This window comes from the organism of the source record quoted next, unplaced genomic scaffold, assembly GCF_019419815.1.
Source record: "Pyrus x bretschneideri cultivar Hongxiangsu unplaced genomic scaffold, Pyrus_bretschneideri_v1 Contig40, whole genome shotgun sequence".
In the NCBI taxonomy this organism is placed as follows: domain Eukaryota; kingdom Viridiplantae; phylum Streptophyta; class Magnoliopsida; order Rosales; family Rosaceae; genus Pyrus; species Pyrus x bretschneideri.
Window position 1 is genome coordinate 2120014 of NW_025999724.1, and position 24418 is coordinate 2144431.

At 37.6% G+C, this 24418-nt stretch overlaps 3 protein-coding genes across 5 annotated transcripts; 2 read left to right on the plus strand and 1 right to left on the minus strand.

Moving 5' to 3' along the window:
* The first annotated feature begins 3503 nt into the window (after nucleotides 1-3503).
* LOC103965891 (protein SUPPRESSOR OF PHYA-105 1) lies at nucleotides 3504-8972 on the plus strand. 3 transcript variants are annotated; one of them, XM_009378992.3, is made up of 9 exons: nucleotides 3504-3620; nucleotides 3862-3909; nucleotides 4349-5719; nucleotides 5839-5996; nucleotides 6185-6989; nucleotides 7145-7291; nucleotides 7395-7712; nucleotides 7811-7870; nucleotides 8146-8972. In XM_009378992.3, exons 3-9 carry the CDS (start codon nucleotides 4394-4396, stop codon nucleotides 8335-8337), a joined length of 3006 nt encoding a protein of 1001 aa, XP_009377267.2. In that variant the 5' UTR covers nucleotides 3504-3620; nucleotides 3862-3909; nucleotides 4349-4393; the 3' UTR covers nucleotides 8338-8972. The 3 variants fall into 3 exon arrangements, with proteins under 3 accessions (XP_009377267.2, XP_018507556.2, XP_048422108.1); XM_048566151.1 differs by lacking the exon at nucleotides 3504-3620 and adding an exon at nucleotides 3632-3733; XM_018652040.2 differs by lacking the exon at nucleotides 3504-3620 and having other exon boundaries at nucleotides 3629-3909.
* Nucleotides 8973-9120: 148 nt separating this feature from the next.
* LOC103965890 (mitogen-activated protein kinase kinase kinase 7-like) lies at nucleotides 9121-11817 on the minus strand. The gene is made up of 2 exons (XM_048566152.1): nucleotides 9912-11817; nucleotides 9121-9714 (listed from the first exon to the last, which is right to left on the minus strand). Exons 1-2 carry the CDS (start codon nucleotides 11815-11817, stop codon nucleotides 9563-9565), a joined length of 2058 nt encoding a protein of 685 aa, XP_048422109.1. The 3' UTR covers nucleotides 9121-9562.
* A 6989-nt stretch (nucleotides 11818-18806) lies between these two features.
* LOC103965888 (tubulin gamma-1 chain) lies at nucleotides 18807-23113 on the plus strand. The gene is made up of 12 exons (XM_009378989.2): nucleotides 18807-19024; nucleotides 19597-19797; nucleotides 19906-20017; nucleotides 20398-20798; nucleotides 21025-21078; nucleotides 21160-21264; nucleotides 21573-21647; nucleotides 21746-21790; nucleotides 21938-22066; nucleotides 22327-22431; nucleotides 22514-22591; nucleotides 22777-23113. Exons 1-11 carry the CDS (start codon nucleotides 18896-18898, stop codon nucleotides 22580-22582), a joined length of 1425 nt encoding a protein of 474 aa, XP_009377264.1. The 5' UTR covers nucleotides 18807-18895; the 3' UTR covers nucleotides 22583-22591; nucleotides 22777-23113.
* The last annotated feature ends 1305 nt before the right edge of the window (nucleotides 23114-24418 follow it).

The window sequence follows — 24418 nt, forward strand, 5'->3', positions numbered from 1 at the left end:
CAACGTTTATACCTAATGCATTCCTTATTCTGATGTCCAACCTTTTTATAGAAGAAACACTTTATACCAACAACCCTATTAACTTTTAAATGGTTGTGACCCCTATTAACCCTTCTAGCACCTCTATTGTTGTTTCTTTGTGGAGGGTTATTTCTCTCACTTGAAGGATGTGCAAGATCAACATGTTGCACTGCATTGACTTGTTTCTTGTTCTTATATTGGTGAATGTTCTGCTCTTCATGCACACAGATGGCAATTAGCTTGTTCAAGTCCCATTTTTCTTTCTAAGCTACGTAAGTACTCTTCAACTGAGAGTACTCAGGGGGTAAGGAATTTAGGGCAAGATGAACTAGAAAGGGATCATCAATCTTAATGTTAAATGCATTATACTTTGCAGCTACATCAACCATTGAGAGAATGTGCTCTCTCACATCACCACCAAGATACTTAGTGGTTATAAGGGTGTTCATAAGGTTCCAGTTTTAGCGTTCTTGGATTCCTTGAACTTGGCTTCTATGGAGTCAAGATATGCCTTAACATTATCTGACTCAGTGATTGCTCCTCAAACTAGGTCAGACATCGATCTTTTGATTACCAGCAGCGCCATTCTGTTAGCCTTAACCCTATTTTTCATATTCATTCTTCTTGTCTACAGTTGCATCATTAGCAGGCTTAGCTGGTTCACTCTTTCTTAGAGCTAAATCGAAATCCATGAGCCCTAGAGCTATTTCAATATCTTGCCTCCACTTCTTATAGTTGGTTCCATTGAGTATTTAAATTGAATTCAGGGAGCTAATTACTGAAAGATTTTCAAACAAAAATAAGCATTCAAGACTCTATATTCAATATAACTGAAACAACTCAACCTTTGTTTGGCATTCAAATTTAATCAATATCAATGCAAAGTATATAAGTTGCATAATTACTGGTATAACATGAAAGCCATCCACCTTTGTTGGGTAATTAACTTTCACAGCTCATGCATCTTACATTCTTCCCCTAAGCTATTAGTAACCGAACCAATATAGATTAGTCACACCTTTATTTAGGAATATAACCTTATTGTTATGGCTACTGACACAAGCTGATCAATCAGACCTTGAAATTTTAGCAATTCTTGAATGACTGAAATGAATTTGTTGTATTCCATTCATCCAATTACATCTCAAAAAACATTGATCATGTTATAACTTTCCGCATGTTATGAACCTTAAAACTTTCGATCATTAACATGCTCAACAATCAAGATTCTGAAGCAAACAATTCTTTAAGTTTTATATAGGCCAAAATTAATCCTTATACCAGTTATGCCAAAATTGATAGTTCTAGGGTTTATGTGAATGCGTGTCTGGTACAAGAAGTCATCATGGTACTTGTTTGCAGTATATGAAGTTAAGCATATATAACTCAGTTCTTAAACCCAGTCGTGATTTTTACAAAGATGCATGAATATGTAATCAGACATCATATGCAATTATTAAATATAGCTGCGGAAAACCAGGTTCAAATCTTGAGCAAAATATCAGTTCATTCATATGCCTTTGAACTTGCATGCATGATATAGGTTTATTCTTTATGGATTCTAATTGCACAAACGTTGGCTCTGATACCAACTATTAGACTTAATACATTTATGTAATATTAAAACACCATTGTACTAATCTTGTGAAGACATCCTTCAATGCACAGCTAGAACTGAAGCTGCAGCTAGCACACCAAAGCACCTAGAACTAGAGAAGGATCTTCTGCACACTCACCACGACTGTATTACGTGAACCTATGGGGAGTTCTCTAAGTATGTGTTTCGGTGGTGTATGCATGGACCTTCCCTTGGTATTTATACTATTACAACTCTAGTGCACATTCCCATAATCATGCACTAGAATTCCTTATTGTACAAGGATACAATCTACCAAATCTTAGTCCTAATAGGATAGTATCAAGAGCCCTTATTCTCCAATTATAACCGGATTATATATCTTACTTGGAGTTCAAGTTATAGCTTATAACTAAACCCTAATCGTACTTACATTCCACATCAATCCTTATTAACTATATTGACCTATTAGCCGTTGGATTAGAGTCTAACATCCAACAAAAACGTGTAACTTTAATACGAAACTCAGATGCTTCGATTAGTTGAATAACTTCAGTTTAATCTAATTAGAAACCGCATAAATGAAACCAAATTAAAATATTAAAGAAAACAACCGAACGAAATTGGTCACTTCTTATTTGGTTTGATCAAGTTACAAGTTTAAAGTCTAAACAACATTGATATGATGTTACAATGGTTTAGTGTGCAATTTGATATCTAAGACGTGGAATCGAATTGGAATTGTGTCTATCCCTTACGCTATATATACTAACCAGTTGTTATTTTAAAAATAATTTGGCTCACTTTATTAGAGAAGATTGATACTCTAAAGTGTTGTGCTATTAACACTAAACTAATGAAGACAAACTATTTTGACGACTTTCAGTCTACCACGTTTGTAGTTTTGAAAGGTTTCAATTTTGAATCTTATCCCACATTCTTAATTTACTTTGCTCTCCTTTCCTATATATTGTTGAATTCTTATCTCATTCTCATTACTAGTGCTACACCTATAGCTCTAAGTGTTGGCATGTCTAAACTAAATGAAGACAGACTACTTTGACGACTTACACTTTACCTCGTTCTTAGTGTTGAAAGGTTCTGATTTGAATATCTCATACCACACTGGTGTACTACATTGCCCTCATTTCCTATATGTTGAATTCTTATCTCGTTCATCCCTACTTGTGCCACACCTATATCTTTAAGTATTGTGTTGTCAACACTAAACTAGATAAAGACAGACTATTTTGAGGACTTATACTCCTTGTTCTTAGTGTTGAAAGGTTCCAATTTTGAATACCTCATACCACATTGTTGTACTACATTGCTCTTCTTTCCTATATATTGTTGAATTCTTATCTCATTCATCTCTAGTTGTGCTATATCTATATCTTTAAGTGTTGTGCTATCAACACTAAACTAAATATAGACTACTTTGACGACTTACACTAAATCTCATTCTTGATGTTAAAAGGTTCCATTTTTGAATACCTCATCCTACATTGGTGTACAACATTGCTCTCCTTTCTTATATACTGTTGAATTTTTACCTCGTTCATTCTTACTTATGCTACGTCTATATCTCCAAGTGTTGAGCTGTCAGCACTAAACTAATAAAGACATATTGCATTGACAACTCACACTTTACATCGTTCTTAGTTTTAAAAGGTTCCAATTCCGAATACGTCATCCCACATTGATAAAAACAAATTGTCACATGCTTAAGACGGTTAGACCTAATTTGGGAAAGAAAAAGGAGGTAAAAACGTTACTTGCATCACTAGCTAATTGCCGCAGTTGCTCATGTGAGCACAAAAACTCTCAACACGTCGCAATCGGTAATAAAACCCAAGTCTATGCCCACTTCTGTGTACACCTCTCCGCAGAAAACAACCGACTTAACGAATCGGTCTCGTTCACAAATTTTGCAGAGGAAAAAGTATCGTGGTTGTAGCTTTCTTGGCCACAGACTGCAATTTGCAAAAGGCCCCTCTGAAATTCGAAACAAGCAACACAAAAGGTACCAAAAGCTCCAAATTCAAGTGTAAAATACACAAAAATATAATTTGATATCATGATCATATTAACTAGAAAGTTTTCAAATTATGTTCAACTTGATAAAATTTAATCAAGGTCCTCCTGTTACCGCGCAAAAGACTTTAGATTAGAGTTTTATATAAATTTTCCACTTTTTGTAGTTTTTATTTTAAAAAAAATTATTTGAGAGAAGTTTTTTATGCATCTCTGTTCTGAGCTTGCAGGGGGTTAGCTTGCTGACATTGTTGAACAGTCTGGAGCTTGATTCAATGGTAATGCCTTTTCTTTTTTGGTTTGAAATCTGATTAAGATTAATGGGTTTTGGTTAATTTTTTGTAATATTGTTTGGAATTTGATTAACTTGTTTAGATTCTGTGTTGCTACTTTGATGAAGCATGTGTTATTTTATTTTGAACGATGCTAGATATGATGATGTTAACTACAAATTAAATTATGCTGATTAACTTGATTTAACTCATTATTTTTCTGTTGTTTCATGAGATTGTAATTTTGGGTTTTAGGCAATTTATGCTCTCTTTTTGGGTTGCCAAGATGGTATCTTTGTTTTTCCAGAATTAGTTGTTCTATTAATTTTTCCTAATTTAGGTAATTAGAGATGTGTTTTATGTTCTTCCTATTTAAAAGATGAGTTTATGGATTAATTCATGATCCTTGTCATTGATTCATTCATTTTTATTGTGACATGAGTAGGCCACTTCACAACAACTTATTAATCTCCATTGATTGAAGTGAAAGATGGATGGTATTGAGAACTTCGTCGATAACATGGCTGCAAATCGTGTAGCAGTAAGGAATGAAAAGCTCAAGCCAAAGGAGGTTGATCCTTTTCACAATGTAGCACTGGAGGGTCAAAATCTGCCTGAGTCACCGGTGGTGTCCACAATGGAGGGCAAGGATTTGAGTAGATGTGTAACTTCTTCATCTGGATTTGAGCCCCGCTGGTCTGCAAATGGCATGAGGCAGGTGGTGGAAGAATTAAAATTGAAACGTTATAGGAAACCAGACTCAGCTTCTAGTCAAGAATGTTGGCAAGACCCAGATCCGGCAGTAGCACGAGGTTTCAGAAGTAAGAATTTTCGTGGAGATTCTACTTCACTTGGCAATGATCAGAATCTGTTGAGAGTAAGAGGCGAGCTTAGAGAAATGTCTCCTCGCGTAAGGAGTCTGAAGCCATTGTCAAGCAATTACTCTGAGCAGGAGGCGGATAAACTGTCTGCGTATTTAAGGGCTGAGGACAGCAAGATTATGTCAAACAATATGCTTAGTATTGCCAAGAAGCGACTGAAGACGCAATCTACAAATAGCAATTCTCAGTTACTTGTAAAGGAAATGTCAAAGGGAAAAACAATCAGTAAATTTCCAGAACCTTATGGTGGTTTTGGTAGTCAGGTTGTAGGCCAGAATGATTTAAAGCCCCATATTGGTTCTGAGGTAGCTAGTGATGCAGAGTTGAAAGCAAATGCCAACAATGATCGGCTTTCTTCACATGTGCAAAATCAGTCTGGCACAAAATCTATCAGTTATGGGATCAGCTTGAGGGAGTGGCTTAAACCTGGGAGTCACAAAGTCGATGTAGCTGAAAGGCTGCTCATATTTAGGCAGATTGTGGAGTTGGTTGATTTTGCACACTCTCAGGGTGTTCCCTTGCAAGACTTACGACCATCGCGCTTCATTTTGTTGCCATCAAATGAGATTAAATACACAGGTGCATCAGCCATCAGAGAACCAATCAGTATTGTGAACCGAGATTTGATTAACAAAAGGCAATCCGAGCAGGATGTAGATGCAGATGCTGAACGTATTTTAGGTGGAACACAGATAAAAATGAGTGAAGGTAATGAGGACGAATATTTCATAGCTGGTCCAAAAAAAATTGAGTTTGGTGAACTCCAGTTCCGAATGAATTCGAGCTACCAAAATAAATTGGTTCCAGTACAGCAAGGGTCAACTTCTGTAATTGTTCAGTTGGAAGAAAAGTGGTATACCAGTCCGGAGGAGTTCAGTGAGAGAGGTTGCACGCTTTCTTCAAATGTCTATGCCCTTGGGGTCCTTCTTTTTGAGGTGAGAAGATATTTTCCACTGTTTCGACGAGTTCTTTTTTTGTACTGTTTATTTTTTGCTTTTGACTTCAATTGTTCTGTCCTCCGGGTTATTTGACTTGTTTAGCCTGTTCATGACAGTTGTTGTGTCTCTGTGACTCATGGGAGGTGCATTCCGCATTGATGTGGGATTTGCACGATCGGATTCTGCCACCAAGTTTTCTTTCTCAAAATCCACTCGGAGCTGGCTTTTGCTTATGGCTTCTCCATCCTGAACCTTTGTCTCGTCCAACAACTAGGTATCACCATCTGCAGTTCTCTAATTTACTGCCTTCTGCTATTTTTATTAACTGTCATAAGTATGAAAAATCGGTACTTTGGTAGCATTACAATATTAATCATTTAGTGCATGTTGACCTGAAGGTATATCCCTTATTTATGTTTAATTGGCCAAATTTTGAAGTTCTTATTTTCCGATGTGCTGCAGAGAGATCCTGCAGTCTGAACTGATGGGTGGAAAACAAGAATCGGCTTCTTGTGACGATTTCTCAAAATCTGCTGATGATTTTGATGCAGAATCAGAGGTATTACTTGGTTTTCTCAGCTCATTAAAAGACAAGAAGCAAGGTCATGCCTCTAAGTTAGTTGAAGATATAAGATGCTTAGAAGAAGATATAAACAAGTTTGGAGGGAGGTCCTTATCAGGAACATCCTCAGATGTTTCCTTAGCACACAAGGAATTTCATAGCGACAGAGAACAGGTTTCAGTGTCAAATATGATTGAGACGCAATTGATGAAGAATATCAACCAGTTAGGGGATGCTTATGCTTCCACAAGATCCCAGATGAGGCTAAAGAAAACTGCTCCTGTAGCACGCTCTGATAAGGAGGTGTTAAACAATCGATACAGTTGGCTTCATGTGCGAAATGGTAGTCAGGATTCAAGCACCAACCAGAAATCAGGTGATCGGCTTGGAGCCTTTTTTGATGGTTTAGCCAAGTTTTCTCGCTTTAGCAAGTTTGAAGTATGTGGGACATCAAGAAACAGAGATCTTCTAAACTCTAGCAATGTGATTTGCTGTTTGAGTTTCGACCGTGATGAGGAGTACATTGCTACTGCTGGAGTATCAAAGAAAATCAAGATCTTTGATTTTGATTCGCTTGTAGACAATTCTTTGGATATCCATTATCCTGTAGTTGAAATGCCACACAAATCTAAGCTGAGCTGCGTTTGCTGGAACAACTATTTTAAGAACTATCTGGCTTCATCGGATTATGATGGAGTCGTACAGGTGTGTGTTTTTTACCACAAATTTTCTGCCTAATAGCACGTAAAATTATGTAAATTCAGACATAAATCGAATCATGCATGCCTGTGCGATCTTTTAAGTCACCATCCTGTTTTATTTACGAATAAAAAATGCCGTGTTCATTTGCCTTCATTCAGATGTGGGATGCAACTACTGGGCAAGGATTTTCTCAGTATGTAGAGCACCAAAGGAGGGCTTGGTGTGTCGAATTCTCTCAAGCTGACCCAAAGAAGTTTGCTAGTGGAAGTGATGACTGTACAGTGAAACTATGGAGCACTAATGATGTATGCTCTCGTATATGTTTCTGAATTTCACCTTACCATGCAAGATATTTTCATCTTCATGACCTCGATTATCTTTCTGAAACTTTTTCATCTGTTTATGCAGAAAAAATCAACAGACACAATCCAGAATGCTGCCAATGTATGTTGTGTTCAGTTCTCTGCTTGCTCTTCTAATCTCGTGGTTTTTGGATCCGCTGATTACAAAATTTATGGCTATGATCTTCGGAACACTAGAATCCCTTGGTGCACTTTACCTGGTCATGGAAAAGCTGTTAGCTATGTAAAGTTTGTAGATGCGGAAACCCTTGTTTCTGCATCTACAGACAACACTCTGAAGCTTTGGGATCTTAACCAATCTACCTCAACCGGATTGTCTCCCAATGCCTGCAGCTTAACATTTAGTGGTCACACTAATGAGAAGGTTGGCTAATTACTCTGGACATACGACTTTCTCAGCATTTTTCATGTTTTGCATAGCATTTATCTGTAGTTCTAACTCGCCACATCTTATCTTTTCAGAATTTCGTGGGTTTATCTGTTTCGGATGGATACATAGCATGTGGATCAGAAACTAATGAGGTACGAATTTGTTTATCTTCAAGTTTTGTCCTCCGGATATGAATTAATACTTTTCAATAATGGGTTGGTGTTTGAAGCATCCTCTAGCCATACCCTTTAACGTGTCATGTTGTATTAGAATGAGCATGTGATGGCAAAGGGCCTGCGTAGTGTAGGATTTTTCAAAAAGATATGTTCCTAAGTGAATAATCCCTGACAAATGAGAAACCTTCCAACGCTTGCTCCAATTTTAACTAATTATAATTGTTCCGCTCTCTGTGCTTTTCCCTTTACAGGTTTATAGTTACTACAGAAGTCTACCGATGCCCATCACTTCGCACAAATTTGGATCAATTGATCCTGTTTCTGGAAGGGAGGTTGGTGATTACAGCGGGCAGTTTGTCTCCAGTGTCTGTTGGAGAAGAAAGTCTAACATACTTGTTGCTGCCAACTCAAGTGGAACTTTGAAATTATTGCAGATGGTGTGATTGAAAGTAATCGCCCTCGATCATCTAAAGAATCTTTTCTGTCTCCATAATTCTTTTATTTGTACGTCCTGCTAGGATGGCACTGGAAGCAGAACCTGGTCAGGTTGAAGATTACACTGAACAGAAATTCAACAGAGCCAACCCTTCGCTCCCTGGATGCGTATAGGACTGTAAAAGATATCAATTAACGGGCTGCTGGTGACAAGGGAACTTCATGAAGAAAACAATCTACCTGTTAATAACTTGATACTGACATTTTTGTACTATTCGTTAATGTCAGAGTGGAATGGAATGCAGACATTCATGTAATCACGGGTACAGCAGCGATGTTTGAGCTGGTCTGCCTCCAAAACTGGGGGTTACTGAAGATCATTGTATATTAACTAAAGGGTTCCTCTGATTTCCCAGAGCGTTACCTGGAGTAGTTAATTATGAAAGTGGACAGAAGTTAGCAAGGGTAGATGAGCGGCGTTATCAAAGAATTTCTCAAGTTATATAGAACCTAATCAACCTGTAAAAGAAATTATTAAATGTACAGATATCAGTCTAAATGCTTGGAACTCTAAATTTTAATAGAAACTGTGCCTCTTCTAAATGCTTTGCAAATATATATACAATCTCTTTTTTCGCCCCCAGCTGAAATGATTTCTGATTGTCTTTTGTCTTGCTGTTAAGCGGCAATATCTTGTCAGATATCATCACTGTTGAAGTCTCGCCTGCACCTATGCTCGACGGATGCCCTGAATAGATCGTTCCTTTACAGAGTGCAAACCTTCAAGCTACCATGATTGGAAGGGTCTACCACATTTTATATGTAATGTACTAAAGGTAAGCTCTATATGACTCGAACTTGTAAGTTTGTACCCGACTCTTTGTAAAGATATCGCGAAGGATCTCTGAGTTTCTGCCCATTCATGGTGTATGTATATCTTGTTCTGACTGTGAAATGAAATCCCAATGCTCTTGCAAATCTTGCCCTTTACTTTCAGGACTTAAACAATTTCTTCTTCCTCCGTCTCTCTCCTGGTATAGAGTTCTTTCTGTACATTTGAGTTTTCGTCAGCAGAGATATTTGTGTTCTTGAGCACATTTTACTTCTCGGGACCAAGCCAAACTGTTCCTATCTTGAACAGTGCTTCTCTTATGTTCGTCTGAGAAATCCACAGACTGAAAATTAGATGGAAGCTTTGATAAATTGTTGACACAATGTGTGACATGTCAAGGTCTAGGAGAGCTCAGAATCTGAGACATGTCCGGATTTAGTTCTCCGTATTCTTGGACTCATTTCCATCAGCTGGCTTTCTGAACCTAATCTCAGACTAACACTGCGGCCACAAGGGGTCATCTGTGGAGGTCTGGACCTTCCTCTTGGTGTTCCTGTGTAACCGAAAGAAAGATCGCATCAGTTCACATGTGCGTATAAGAATTAATCCTGTTTTCTTATTGACCATAGCATGTCTGTATACTACACTACTCTCCTTTTCTTATTTTTTCATGATTGTGAATAAGTTGTAGGTGTTTAATTTGTGTCTTGAAAATAACCAGGAACAAATGAGTTGTGTGGTTAGGGCAACCTGATAGTCTGTTGGCTTTCACATCTGATGATTTCTTCAAGAATGGAAGTTTCTTTTTCACGCTATCAGGCGAAGAGAAACTCTTCCTTTCAGGTGTTGATGGGAACGAATCATCTGCAGGGACCACAATTTCATCCCCACAGATTGAAGCTCCGTCACTTCCCGATTCTGAAGTATCCTTCAGGCTTGAAGACGTTCTTTCTCTCTCTGCGATCCTATAAACGAACATTTGGAATGGGATTTGTGATATTGGTGATGGTTCAGAAGTCCCCCAAGAAGGAATCTTTTTCAGAAGCCCCGACTCAATCTCACAGTAATCAACCATAGGAACCGGTGGGTCTAGCTGGCTGTTGTAATCAGGATTCATTGCAAGGAACCGTTTGATATAGCGAAGAATCCTGCAAATGGACGAGAAGCTTGGCCGTTGGTATGGATCACTATGCCAACATTTCTTTGTGAGGTTGGTCACATATCTAAGAGAGTAGAATGGGAACAGTGGCCTCTCCCCCGCCCTTATGTTTCGGCTCATCTTGTCCCCTTGGAGATGACTGTCCTCAAAGGGCACTTTCCCTGTCAGAAGCTCAAAGCAAACCATCCCGAAGCTATACACATCGGACTTTTCTGAGTACTTTTTCTCAGTACTTTTTCCTTGTTCTTGCTCTTCCAGAACTTCCGGCGCATACCAGATTAAAGGTAGGCTCCCATTCTGATTTGAAGTGTTTTTCTGTGTGGGGCTTTTGACAGAAGTTAAACCGAAACCTGAAACCTTGGTTTGTAAGTAACCTTCTGTGGAGATGCCTCGTGTTTTGACAAGTATATTACTAGGATTTAAATCTCCGTGGTAGATTTTCTTCGAGTGGAGATATTCCATTCCTCTTGCAATTTGAAGCATCAGATCAATAGCAACAGGAAGAGAAAATGGAAGACGTTTTCGCGGGCCACAAATCTCTTTGATGTAGCTGCAGAGGTCTTTACTCATGAGTTCCATAATGAGAAAACACTCTTTCTTTTCCTCATCCGTAAACCCACAAAGGAAGTGCACTATGTTCGGGTGGGAAAGCGATGACAACGAAGAAATTTCTGGCAACAAGGTTTCTACTTCTCCAATTACATGTCTTGAGGCAAAGCTTTCACCCAACCATAGGATCTCCTTATACTGACTTCCACCCCCAAGTCGCCGCCTCACCTGGTAGTCCTTAGACCCTACCAGGATTGAACTAGGTAGGAGCTTCCCATTCAAATTCTGTGTCTCTGATCCGTCTATGCTTTTGAAAAGGAGATCTATGAGGCGTTTCCCGTACTTTGTTGAACCCGAAAGTTTCTTTTCGCGGATTTTATGCTGAAGAGTCCATCTATCTTCTTTGCTTGCTGATTCAAACCTATTGCAGAAGTCTTGAGTAATCAAATACTGCCTCCCAAACCTCCACTTGAAAAGTTTCCAATCTCTGTAGTCTTCTTTGTACTTATCCGCAAACACGGTTTTCTTCCTCTGTATCTCATCCTGATCCCACCCTGAAACTTCTCCAGCAATGTCAATCGCTTCAATGACGATTGGCATGCAGGCAAGTAGGTTATGGATGTGAAACTCAACGCAATCGGAGTTCTGATAGAGAGTGATGGCCTTAGCCCACCAATCCTTGGTTTCCAAGCATTGTCGAATGTAAGCTTCTGCTTCTTTGAATATCCTGTGGAGCTCTCTCAGCGGCTGCTCGAGAACCCTCCATTTCATGTGCTTCTCATCAAACCGAAGATTATGTTTCATCTCCTCCGCAATTGATTCGTACGCTGAGCTGAAGATATCGAGCAGCAGAAGGCACTGCCGCTGATTGATTTGGATGTTGTCTTGGAACACCATTAAGGCCTTTAAACTTCCCATATCCTCCCCGATCTTTCGAAATTGCTCCATTTCAGGATTCGACTGCGAAGATCCTGAAATGGAACCAAACGTATTAAACAAAAAGAAGTAATAAGAAAACAATGATAATGGTCGAGGTATTATATGACTAACCAGGGAAAATGGTTCGATCGAATAGGATATGTCAACCACCAAACATGCAAAATGTCTTTTCTTGCACCGCAAGGAACCCCGAAAAATTTTGCTTCTTCAAGAACAACAATGCGAAGAAGGACATCGAAGACGATGAGGGTTTCTGCCAAATCTTGTCGATGAAACAGCAGAGACAAACATACTCATCTAGGTTTTCTCAGCAACCAATCGAATCGAAAGCCAGATTATCAAACTTGAATTATTCTTCCAGCCAAATCCGGCTGATAGTTAAAAGAGAGTACCCAGTACGTGGAATACAGTTAAAATAACTCAAAAAAAGGGGTAAGAAAAATTGTACTCCAGAGCGAAAAGTCGAATCGTGCCTAGCAGATCAGTAAGAAAACAATGAGATTTTCCTGGAAAATTTTGGATTTGGTTAGAAAGTGAAGAATTTTGGGAATGTTAAGTGTTGTTTGTGTGCGGTTGTCCTTCCAAGATTTCCCGCCAGCTTCGATGTCTCCGTTTCTCAATTTAGAAAGTGTGTTAACCGTTATAACTGAATTTCTTTTTAAATATAATAAAATAAATAACGTTAATGTATACTGAATTTAGAGAGTTATTAAGTTCGTTCTAATACAATTATAACTATCAAACCAGACCTTATAAGACGTGATACGTGACCCAAGAAAACTCCAAAACAAAAATACCAAAATAGCATTTCATAATAATAAAGCAATTAAATTCGTAACTAGTTTACTTTTCCAATCGTTTCCAGCCACATGACTGAGTAAATCAGTGGTGAATGACGAAACAAACACAAACAGGAAGGATAATGCATGCACCGTGCGGAAATCATTTCCCAATCTTAAAACCACTTGCTTGGATTTTTGAAGAGTGAACCTAGTGCTGTTCCTCTTGTTCGGAGGGGATTTGAACCGTGCATGCCATGGTGGTGTTGAGTTTAGGAGTCTAATGGCTTTTGGTTTCATGGTGTAAAATATGATAACCTATTTTAAAGACATCTTTTACTCTATTATCCGTTTGTGTTTTTTCCATCCATAAATTTCTTTTTTTTTTTTTCCTAATTGGCTAGTGATGAACTTTTTTTATATTCTTTGCTTTGAATCTCATTAATGACGAGTTAGATACTTCCTCATCTATAAATGTAAACATATTGTTGTATCTAAAAAGAATATCATACTTATTTGTAGATTGGTTGCTGTCTTCCGTTTTGGTTCGTTAAATAAAAAAATACAGGGTAAATTACATAAAACCACCTCAACTATTGGGCCAATCATAAGTTCATACCCCTTCTTTAAAACATTTCAATATCATACCTTATCTTATGAATTTTTTACAATTTTATACATTCCGTCAGTTTGTCTGTCAATTCTTCCATTAAATAGTGACGCGGCTTGAAACGTGACCCATTCTCTATTAAAAAATTAATTAAATATTAAAAACTAAAAAATTAAAATATTTTTTTTTGCATGGGGGACCCACCACTTATCTCCCTCACCGTTTCTTCCCCATCCAACCGTGTCCCCCCAACCTTCCTTTAATGCTAAAACTAGAAACCTTTACCGCCCTCTCTTCCTCCATCTCCACCTCCGTCTTATGGCGCTCTTCCCCCTCCCCCCCCCCTCCTCCTACACACCCATCACCCTCACCAAATTAATCCATGTAACCAATTTTAAACAAAATACCCTAATTCCACTCAAATCCTAACCCTAAATTTCGAATTCGCCTGTTTCGGAGAAAGCTTCAGGCTTTGATCAAGGGTTTGTGGGTTTTCGCTTAGGGGACGGGAGACAACTGTGCTTGGGTTCTGGGGTCGAAGGAGAGCAGGTTCGATCGAGTTTTTCTGGGTTTTGGTTTAGGATTTGGAAGAGGAGGCGGGGAGCGACATTGACGTGCCACGAGGGCCCGGGGGGGTGGATGACGGCGGAATCGGCGAAATCGATCACCTGCAAAAAAAATTCTGGGTTTTTTTGTTTCAAAGTTTGTTTGTTTCTGGGGAGGGAAGAGAAGAGTGGGGGAGTGGGATAAGTTGTCGGGGAGGGTGGGGGGGGGGGGGGGGCGGTGGCGATGTTGGCACGGGTGGGATCTGGGTTTGGGGTGGTTCTGGTTTTGGGTTGGGGACAGGAGCGGGGAAGAAGGGTAAGAGGGATAAGGGGTGGGTCCCCATGTAAAAAAAATTATTAAATGATTTTTTTTTAGTTTTTAATATTTAATTAATTTTTTAATAGAGAGTAGGCCCCGTCTCAAGCCACGTCACTATTTAACGGAAGAAGTGACAACCAAATTGACGAATGTATGAAATTGTAACAAATTTGTCAGATGATGTATGACATTGAAATGTTTTAAAGATGGGGTATGAAATGTGATTGACCCAATAATTGAGATAGTTTTATGTAATTTATCCAAAAATCTATTACAATTAATATTTAAATTTGACAAATTGTGGAGCATTAATCTTTCATGCCAATTTAATGATAACTTTTGTCAAAATTAAGCATGTAAAAACGCACGTGAGACCTTTTTAAAGAGTAAATTGGAGAAGTGCTCATATGTCCCTTTTAATAACATGTGTGTCACGTGCTTAATTTTGACGGACATTCTCACAATATTTACGTCAATGACTAAACCTCCATATGTTATCATATTTTAGATATTAATTTTAGACATAAACTTTAGTTTAGAGACCAAAATTACAATTTGACTATAATTTAACGACCCATTCCCTGTTTGACTCTTATGTTGCTTCACCTACATGCTACAACATATGGCGGGCCTTCTTCATAACACCATATCAGGACCATATTACGTATTCACTTGTTGCAAGACATATATGTGATATGTGACACAATATTTATGATTTCATGTGCGGAAAACCTATATGGGTAATGTGGTTGGTGTTGACTTGTTTGAGGCCAATGGTTGTGTGGTGGTCATCACTTTGATCATGTGGTAGAAAAGGTTGTGTTACTAGCTCCATAATATCAAGATTTGAATATTAATGGGCAGGATAAGCGTTTAATTTAATTTTATGGTTTTTGTTTAATACAATTGATATTGTAGGCCAATCTTTACTAAAGAGATGACGACGGTTTAAACCTCATAACGTAGTGAGTTGAAAACAAAGATCCTGATCATTAAAATAATTCACCACGTGCTTCACCAAGTTTGTAACACCAATGCAATCCAATCCTACCTCCTAAAACTATCCAATTCCAATGATCAAACATGACCGTAGTGTAAATAGTAATTCGAGAACGGACTGGTACCACCGACATGAATGATGTGAGGGTGAAGGCACCATCTGTGGCCTATATCTCTTGCTTATTCCACTTGTCTATGCTTCATGAATGGAGTTAGCTACTTTTGTATACAAATTGTATGTTTGCATTTATGTATTGAATGCTCTCTTACATTCGACCACTCAATCGAAGGGAGAAAGATTTCTATTATACGGGTATATCGCTATCATGATATTTTATGTTAAAAAAAAAGAATATCTTGTTGGAGAATAGGATCCCACATCAATCATATGACAAAAATAATCAATTTATGAGAGTTTTTACCTTTAATATAACATAAGTCTTTTATGATAAAACTCAACACCTAGTAATACTAATAGATGATTAAGTTAGGACAATATCAATGACGACGTTGATAGTAAATCTGCATGAGCCTGCAATGTTTATCACAACTACAAATTTTGTCTACACATCATTAAATAGTTGATACCACACGAGAAATATGTATTTTTATTGTGTAAGTTGTTCATAATTTATTGGCAGATATCTAGCCATACATGTCTCAAACTCCACACACTGATCGATGTGTGGACATTGGAGTCGGAAAATAACTAATGAAACACATCAATGCTTTGCATTGAATGTGCACAACTCTAGTGGCACTGAATCATTGCAGTTATGGTTAGCATTCATTTCAACCACCACTAGTTTCTAACAATTCCAATGCTCAAATTTCAGATTTTCCTTTATGGTACATATCATTAAATATTTCGAAAATCAATGGTTTAAATCTTGTATAAAATTCGTATTATTAAATGGGACATACATTATCAGACCCCTTAAATATGTTACATGTATAAATAACTTCTCCGAATAATTGCATAATTGCAGATTATAGTAGACCATCGTTCTAATGGAGAACATTTCTGAATAATTGCAGATTCATAATGATGCACTGGAAGGCCCAACTCCACGAAATATATGGAGAGCACAAGTACATTGGAAATTATTTTGTTTGTTTGGTAGGAGAATTTATTACACCATAAAAATCATTCCATGATTGAAGTCAATACCAGCTACGATCAGTTGTTAGATTGCTTGGATGAATTTGTAAAATTTAACTAACCACTGAAAAAGTAAAATTCTCACAACCTACTTTCTAAAGGTCACAAAGGTAAGATGAATTTCGGGTATTTGAAGGTTCAAACTTAGAACGTGAGTTGAGTTTACAACTTATTATCAGTGAGCTACTTCTCTTATCAAAATTCAAAAGATGTTAAAGTTTGAACCTCTCAAACTTAGATTAAGTCTTTCATAGTCCAGGCTACCCAGTAGTCCGGCTTTATATCTATTAGACTGAGAAGTAAGGAAAAATAGTATCTCTTTAATTCAATCTTGATTGTTTATTTCTCATACTGCTTAGTAGTCTGGACCATTAAAAAAACATTGCTCAAACTTACAACATCAGTTGAGTTTACAACTTGAAGGCAATGTACTTCATAAACTTAATTTGAACCTTTAATTATCATTTTGAAAGTTCTACTTAGACACGGTATGATTTAATCATTGATGAGTGGAAAGGAGGGTGCAGGTAAAGGCAGTTTTTCCACTCTGTGGGCTGTGGAAAACGCGAAGTTACTCAAAACTTAGAATTCCTGGTGGAAAAAATAAACATCCTAGAAAACGTAATGCATTTGGAGTTTTCTTGGAGAATACAAAAGCGATTAAGTGGAAAATAATTTCTTACCCTATCAAATAATGTTCTCCGAATGAAAAATTCCTCGATGTTTCCTTTTTCTTATGGCACTTGTCTATATTTCCTTTTCCTTATGGCACTTGTCTATATCTTATGTCTCTTTCCCAAAATAAACAATTACCAAATACCTTGTGAGGGGTGACACCTCTCCCACTATTCCTTCCCAATCTTGGTTTTAACTGTCCAACATTTGTATTGGAACCTTGTTTTCTCAGTAATATTGTACTATTTATGTCACAGCCTCGACAGTGCTTTGCTTCGTACATACACAGCAAACAATATTATTCCTTTCTCTGGTTTTCACATCAGAATCTCTATAAATAGCTACCACCTCCTCAAGTCCCACAACCCTAACTAACCACGAAACGAAACACAGACACAAGCAAGCTAACCCTAGCTATGAGTGGAGGAGGCCTGGAATCGGTGGCTAGGGCGCGATCAACGACCGGTGGTGCAGCCAACGGACAACACAAGGGAGAGCACTGCGGATACTTTCAGATGCCTCTGCACTATCCGCGGTACACTAAGTCCGACTATGAGACCATGCCGGAGTGGAAGCTTGACTGCTTGCTTCGAGAGTATGGTCTGCCGATCACTGGGGATGTTCAACACAAGAGGCAGTTTTCCATAGGAGCGTTCCTGTGGCCTAACTAGATATATATGTACGTTTTATAGTAACAGTAGTATGGGAAATCAATAATGCTAATTATGCTGTGTTTTAGGTGTGTTTAATTTTGTTAATTATGTTGGTCCCTATTGCTTTTAGTTATGTGCTGAATGTAAAGGTGAAGGTGTAGTTGTACTTTAATAATTAATCTAGTTAATCTGCGTGATGTTTATTTGCTTGATTCCATGGTCTGGGTATTTTTGTTTGAGCTATGATATGTAGATTATCATGTTTAACTGAATCTTCAATTTGCAGCAGTTTCAATTTACAGCAGTACTAGAGACTTTTTGAACATTAGGTTTCCAGTTTCTGAAGGTAAACTAAACACTATGGGTGCGTTTGTAGCCATTGGAACAAAATTCAACGGCCTATGTTGTCCAGTTAATAAGATCCTGAAACATTGCCTCGGAGAGGATTTAATTCCCTATCCCTTAACCTTAAGCATATGAAATGCAAAAAGTCAAAACTTGTTGAGTGGCATTAAGCAGAAAAAGTAAGACGAACACTTAAGCTTGAACGCACAGGAACCTAGTATATCTTTTGACACAAAGCCCAAAATAAGTGGGCTCATTGCTGATCAGTATCACTGAATTGATCAGAATTTCTGCCATGTGCATTGAATTGTGCGCGTGGCTACATACAACCTAAGAATAGTGTACATGCTGGATTTCGATAAAAACTTTGTTGGGAATTTCAACCCGGTCGAAGGGAAAAAGAGTGTCCCACACAACAATATAACCTATCATCAGATGAACAATAAAGAAATTACATTCCTTCCTTAACTGAAACATCTTGGAGTAAATTCAAAGGCTCCTCAAACCACATAAACTCTTGAGAACTCCTAATACCAATACGAGCAAGGCGGTGAGCTGTAGAATTACCCTCCCGCTGCACATGGGTAAACCTCAAGTAAGCCATCCCTCTGAGGAAGAAACTAACATTGTTTATTACAAGACCTAAGGATGAGCAATCTTCCCCTTGATCCTTCATTGCCGTGAGCACCAAGCTAGAGTCTCTCTCAAAAATAACCTTCCAGCCGAGAGGACAATTATTTTTAACCAATAATATAAGTTAGAAGTCATAAAGTTCAAATTTCGTCAATTACGAATTTGAATATATAAATAAAAGTAAATAAAAACTTTGGGCTGTTGTACAGGTTATTTTGGGAATTTCAGTTGACCAAAAAAATTGCTACCCACAACAAAATAAAATTAAAAATGAATTGGCAACAAAAGGCGCGTTGGACCTTGAAGTAGCGATCAGTTGATAACACTCACCTGAGAAACCCTAGTTTTTCCGAGAAAGTGAGGGAAAATGCCTCGAGAGATCATCACGTTGCAGGTGGGACAATGCGGGAACCAGATCGGAATGGAGTTCTGGAAGCAGCTCTGCCTCGAGCACGGAATCAGCAAGGAAGGCATTCTCGAGGACTTTGCCACTCAGGTCCCTCCTCCCACTCCCACTCACTTTCTGACTCTCTACTCTCTTTTCCTCTCTGCGTCTTAACTGCTTGTTTGGTTTCCGAGAAAATACTGCCCTGGCAAAGAAAGAAATGGAATTTTGAGTCGAAAATTTGTTTAATTTCGCCTTAATTGTGTGGGTTTGAATGTGTGCAAGCTCTCAAGGAATTGCTGAGAAAATTATGGTGGAGGGAAAAAAAAATCAAATTTATAATTGTTTAGGACAATTGAAGCTCAATTAGGGCGTAAATAATGTTTTCAGAGGTACCGTAAAATGATGAAGAATTTCAGTTTAATAGAGATTATATTGTGACGGTATATTGTCCTGACTAAGTCATTGATTTCGATCACTTCGATAATGTGGATTAAGAATTGGTGGGAAATTAATGGTCTTCTTGTCAATTTGGGTAGCAATGAGGAATTATGCATTGGCTTTGTGAATTGTGATGGTATAGGCAGTAGGCACTATAGCAACCTTATCAACTGCTAGTCAGAAAAGTCTTGCTCTTGATAAAGATGTCTGTGATTATGTTTTGAAAATTTGAAATGCACCAGGGAGGCGACCGGAAAGATGTGTTTTTCTACCAAGCTGATGATCAGCATTATATACCACGAGCTTTGTTGATCGATCTGGAGCCCAGAGTGATTAATGGGATTCAAAACAGCGAATATCGAAATCTCTACAATCATGAAAACATCTTTGTTTCAGATCATGGTGGCGGTGCAGGAAATAATTGGGCCAGTGGATACGATCAGGTTTGTGTGGAAGTTACTTTTGAGGTCCTGTAATGTAATTTCATGGTAACGAAGCTTTATGCTTCAATTGCATATAAATGCACTGAAATCGTTGTGAATACTGATCAGGGGAAGGGTGTTGAAGAGGCTATAATGGACATGATTGATAGAGAAGCGGATGGGAGTGATAGTCTTGAAGGATTTGTTCTATGCCATTCAATTGCTGGAGGAACTGGCTCAGGTTTCTTTGCATTTTTTTTTATACCGTACCCGATGTTTTTTTTCGTTTCATGGTTTAATTAACACTTTTTCCCAAATTGGTTCCTACTTAGAGCATTGCTGGGTCAATTATATTAATTGTAACATTTGATTGTCCTGCCTATTTCAAACAAGATATAAAATTTAGGCTGGCGATACATAGCACCCCCTTCACTTAGGAGTGTGAAGAACCATTAATGTAATTAGTTGCTACCCTCAGTATCTCCATGTCCATTGGGGCAAGATCTTGCTTCAATGACTCTGGTGTACTTTGCAGTATAATGCTATGGTTTTCTTATTCGCGACTGCTTAATTACTTTACTTCTTGGGCAATTCTTTATTCCACTAAAATATACGATGCAGGTATGGGTTCCTATCTGTTGGAGACATTGAATGATAGATACAGCAAAAAACTGGTGCAGACATACAGTGTCTTTCCTAACCAGATGGAAACAAGTGATGTGGTGGTCCAGCCGTATAACTCACTTTTGACGCTTAAGCGACTAACGCTTAATGCAGACTGTGTTGTGGTCCTTGACAACACTGCATTGAACAGAATTGCTGTTGAGCGCCTTCATCTAACAAATCCCACCTTTGCCCAAACAAATTCTTTGGTTTCTACTGTAATGTCTGCCAGTACAACCACTCTGAGATATCCAGGTTACATGAACAATGACTTGGTTGGTCTGCTTGCATCTTTAATTCCAACACCAAGATGCCATTTTCTAATGACAGGATATACACCGCTCACAGTTGAGCGCCAGGTAATCAATCGCGCAAGCTAGTTTTTCCCATATATATATGTCTTTGTGTGTATTTATAGATACATCCAAGAACTTATGTATGTTGGGGCACATGCCTGGGCAAGTTTCTAAATAGAGGGGGAATTGATAGAGAGAAATGTGGGAGATGATCTGGCATCTCATGCTGTCACGAACTTTAAATTTTCATTTTATGCTTCTAAACTAGAAGGATATCTCCTCTTCACAGGCTAATGTGATTCGCAAAACCACCGTACTTGATGTTATGAGAAGACTTCTGCAGGTTAGAATCTTGTCTTACCTTTGTTTTTCTTTTCCAAAAAAGCAGAAGTAACAATTCTCTGACATTGATCTCATTTTGCAGACGAAAAATATCATGGTTTCCTCGTATGCTCGAACAAAAGAAGCCAGTCAAGCAAAATACATTTCAATATTAAACATCATCCAAGGAGAAGTGGACCCTACTCAGGTCGTTAAATAGCCATATTAATAGAGCAACATGAAGGGCAATCTTACAGTTCTATATTGATGAAAAATAAGCAATACTTATATCATTATCATATTTTACATTCAGAAAGTTGAAATGGAATTGTTGTAAAATGATTATCCTATATATCTGCTTAGTTTTGGCCTATTCTCTTAATACTGTAGTGTTGTCTTGGATTTTTTTGGAAATGAATTCTTTCTGAGTATTGGATGTTCAACACATTGGTCCCTCCTCTAATGTTTTCTTTTGTTTTCAAAGTGGTTTATTTGTGCATTTTTCTCTGTAATCAGGTTCATGAAAGTTTGCAGAGGATACGTGAAAGAAAGCTTGTTAACTTTATTGAATGGGGACCCGCAAGCATTCAGGTGTTTTTATGCAGTAAAATAAAGTAAATATGAGATGAATCCAATTATTTCAGAACTGTCTGGATATTTAATCTTTCACTTTCTTCTTTTCTGTGTAGGTTGCTTTGTCTAGAAAATCTCCATATGTGCAGACTGCCCATAGGGTGGGGATCTAATTCTTATCATAGCTTCTCTCCATTGTCTGATTTTTATGTTGATCTGATCGATAATTTTGGATTTGGACTCATATGTTTTTATTTAAAGTATGACCTAATTTTGATAATGGTTGTTTGTATGTTTCTTCTTTTTAGGTCAGTGGTCTTATGCTGGCAAGCCATACTAGTATTCGCCACCTCTTCAGTAAGTGTTTGAGCCAGTACTCATTGTTACGGAAGAAGCAAGCCTTTCTTGACAACTATCGGAAGTTCCCAATGTTTGCTGTAAGTTGCCAGCCCAGCAACTGTCATTATTACTTCAGATACGGTTTGCATATTGATCTGCTTCAGCAATATTGTCATATGCATACTCCATGTAGTTAACTAATTAGCGAAGAAGCATGCCTTTCGTGTTTTTGCCCTCATTTTTTTTTTAATTTGTTGGCATCATCGGTGATGAATGGAAAACCTTTTCTGGTGTTCCCACTTTATAGATGTCCGTAATTTTTTGTGTCTGATATAACTATGACATGAAACATGGACAGGAGAATGACCTTTCGGAGTTTGACGAATCAAGAGAAATATTAGAGAGTTTGGTTGATGAATATAAGGCCTGTGAGTCCCCGGATTACATCAAATGGGGAATGGAGGTAATTATCAGGATTTACAAACTTTACCTCGCATTTGCTTTTTATTTTTTAATTTAACCCCCGATTGATTTTCTTTTTCCAGGATCCAGACCAAGTTCTTACAGGAGAAGGCAATGCATCAGGAACAGTCGACCCAAAATTGGCAGTATGAACAAATCAGGTAAGCTACAACTAACATCTCCTGCGACTAAATTCATCTGATGATTTGAGAACACTATCACGTGATCTTCCCGATTATTGAGTTTCGAGTCTCTCATTTATTCACCACGTATCTGTCTTTTACTTTCCTTTCAAATGAACTAAAAGCTGGCTTTAATGTTCGCTTTTCTTCGTCTGATTACACAGGATTGAAACTGAATGTCGCAAGTTAAGCTACATTTGGAGGGGAGCATTGTGGAATATGAATCACGTTTTGTGTTCGGAGTGAATTGGTTTATAAGATTATAATGTATTATTTTTTGTGGGTGTTTCGTTTTGCTTGGCGTACCCGGAAATGTTGGAAATCCAGGTCACCAATTTGAAGCTGTATCACTAGATTCATCTCCCCCATGATTTTCTTCCGTTATCAAGCCGAAAGCACTGTTTGGTGAGTGCAGCTCCATTTACAATTGCATGTACCCTTCCAAGTGGAGAAAATTTGTCATATTACTGATCGTACATGATAACTAGTTTCTCGGTCTTATCTGGTGATTGAGTGATTGAGTTACATGGTAAGAGAGATAGATCATAGTTGTATAGGCTTCAGTTGTGAGTCTTGGGCTAATTAAGATTCGAAATTTTTATCGCAAATAGTCATTTATGGTTAGAAAATGACAAATGTCAAAAAAGTCAAAAAGCCCACATCAGCCGTGACAGTAAAAAAGACGGGTGTCTGAAGAATGCAAGCAAACTGACAGTTTTCTTACGAAGTTGGATGTCAAGGACACATTGATGAGTGGAATAATTGATACAAGATTGCATTGATGAGTTTTGAAACGTAAAAATCAAACTAATGAGTTTGAAATATAAATGACCATACTAATGAGTTGACAAAACATAAGGGACAACTTCTGATAAAAACCCTTACAATTAAAGGAAAATTAATGAAAAAAGTTTGAAAATTTTGAGTTTTAATGATAATAATAAAATAAAGGGTAAAGTGAATAGTATCAGTATTGATTTTTTAATATAAAAATGTGATTTTTCGTTAAAGTAAACAATACCGTAGGTTTTTCGTTAAAACTCCCTACAATGAACTAGTTTTCTAGAAGGTTAAACTTTGTGAGATGATGATGTTTTTGTGTTTTTTTTTTCTTTATAAACTTTTGATGTATTTTATTAGGTCAGATTGTAAGGATTATTACTTAAATCAACATAAAGATAACACATATTGTGGCGTTGACGTACTAAAAAACAAGAAAATAAATTATTATTACCAATACCAACTAACATAAGCAATACTAGGAAACTCAGCATTAGCCCTAGAAAGGCAAGACTCCTAGAAGATCAAAAGTAAAATCATTATAAAACTCTAGGTTTCGCCCCAGAAGACAAACATCCTAGAAGAGCAAACATAAAATGTTTTTCACACGATGCTACAACCATTAGGGTTATCATCATCGAAGATAGAACTAAAATGTTGTCGTTGTTGTAGGATTTGAGGGTGATCAAATCTATCATCTATCTAGGGATGGGCAATGGTTATGATGGGTGGGTAACCGTGATTATTTATCCATAACCTTTTATGTTCATATCTGCATAACCGTTTATCCGTTGGGTAATTGCATAAACGGTTAACCATATCCATAACCGTATACCCATTTAAGCATAATCATTTACCCATAACCATAACCGTTTACCCGTTTTTGAACCCGTTTATCTTTTTTTACCCTTTTACCCATTTTTTCACCCGTCTACATTTTTTTTTGAACAATTTGAAAATTACAAAAGAAAAATTTGTCATAATTTTCGTATTTTGACAATTAAACACACTTATAGGTACATTTTA

Excerpts from the sequence above, each read along its gene's own strand:
- LOC103965890 (XM_048566152.1), bottom strand. The coding sequence starts at position 11,817 with ATGGAGCAATTTCGAAAGATCGGGGAGGATATGGGAAGTTTAAAGGCC. Across the intron at positions 9,715-9,911 it reads GAAAGCCAACAGACTATCAG|GAACACCAAGAGGAAGGTCC; the intron begins GTTGCCCTAACC and ends TCGGTTACACAG.
- LOC103965891 (XM_009378992.3), top strand. The coding sequence starts at position 4,394 with ATGGATGGTATTGAGAACTTCGTCGATAACATGGCTGCAAATCGTGTA. Across the intron at positions 6,990-7,144 it reads ATTATGATGGAGTCGTACAG|ATGTGGGATGCAACTACTGG; the intron begins GTGTGTGTTTTT and ends GCCTTCATTCAG. Across the intron at positions 7,292-7,394 it reads AACTATGGAGCACTAATGAT|AAAAAATCAACAGACACAAT; the intron begins GTATGCTCTCGT and ends CTGTTTATGCAG.
- LOC103965888 (XM_009378989.2), top strand. The coding sequence starts at position 18,896 with ATGCCTCGAGAGATCATCACGTTGCAGGTGGGACAATGCGGGAACCAG. Across the intron at positions 21,265-21,572 it reads GAGAAGTGGACCCTACTCAG|GTTCATGAAAGTTTGCAGAG; the intron begins GTCGTTAAATAG and ends CTCTGTAATCAG. Across the intron at positions 22,432-22,513 it reads ACATCAAATGGGGAATGGAG|GATCCAGACCAAGTTCTTAC; the intron begins GTAATTATCAGG and ends TTCTTTTTCCAG.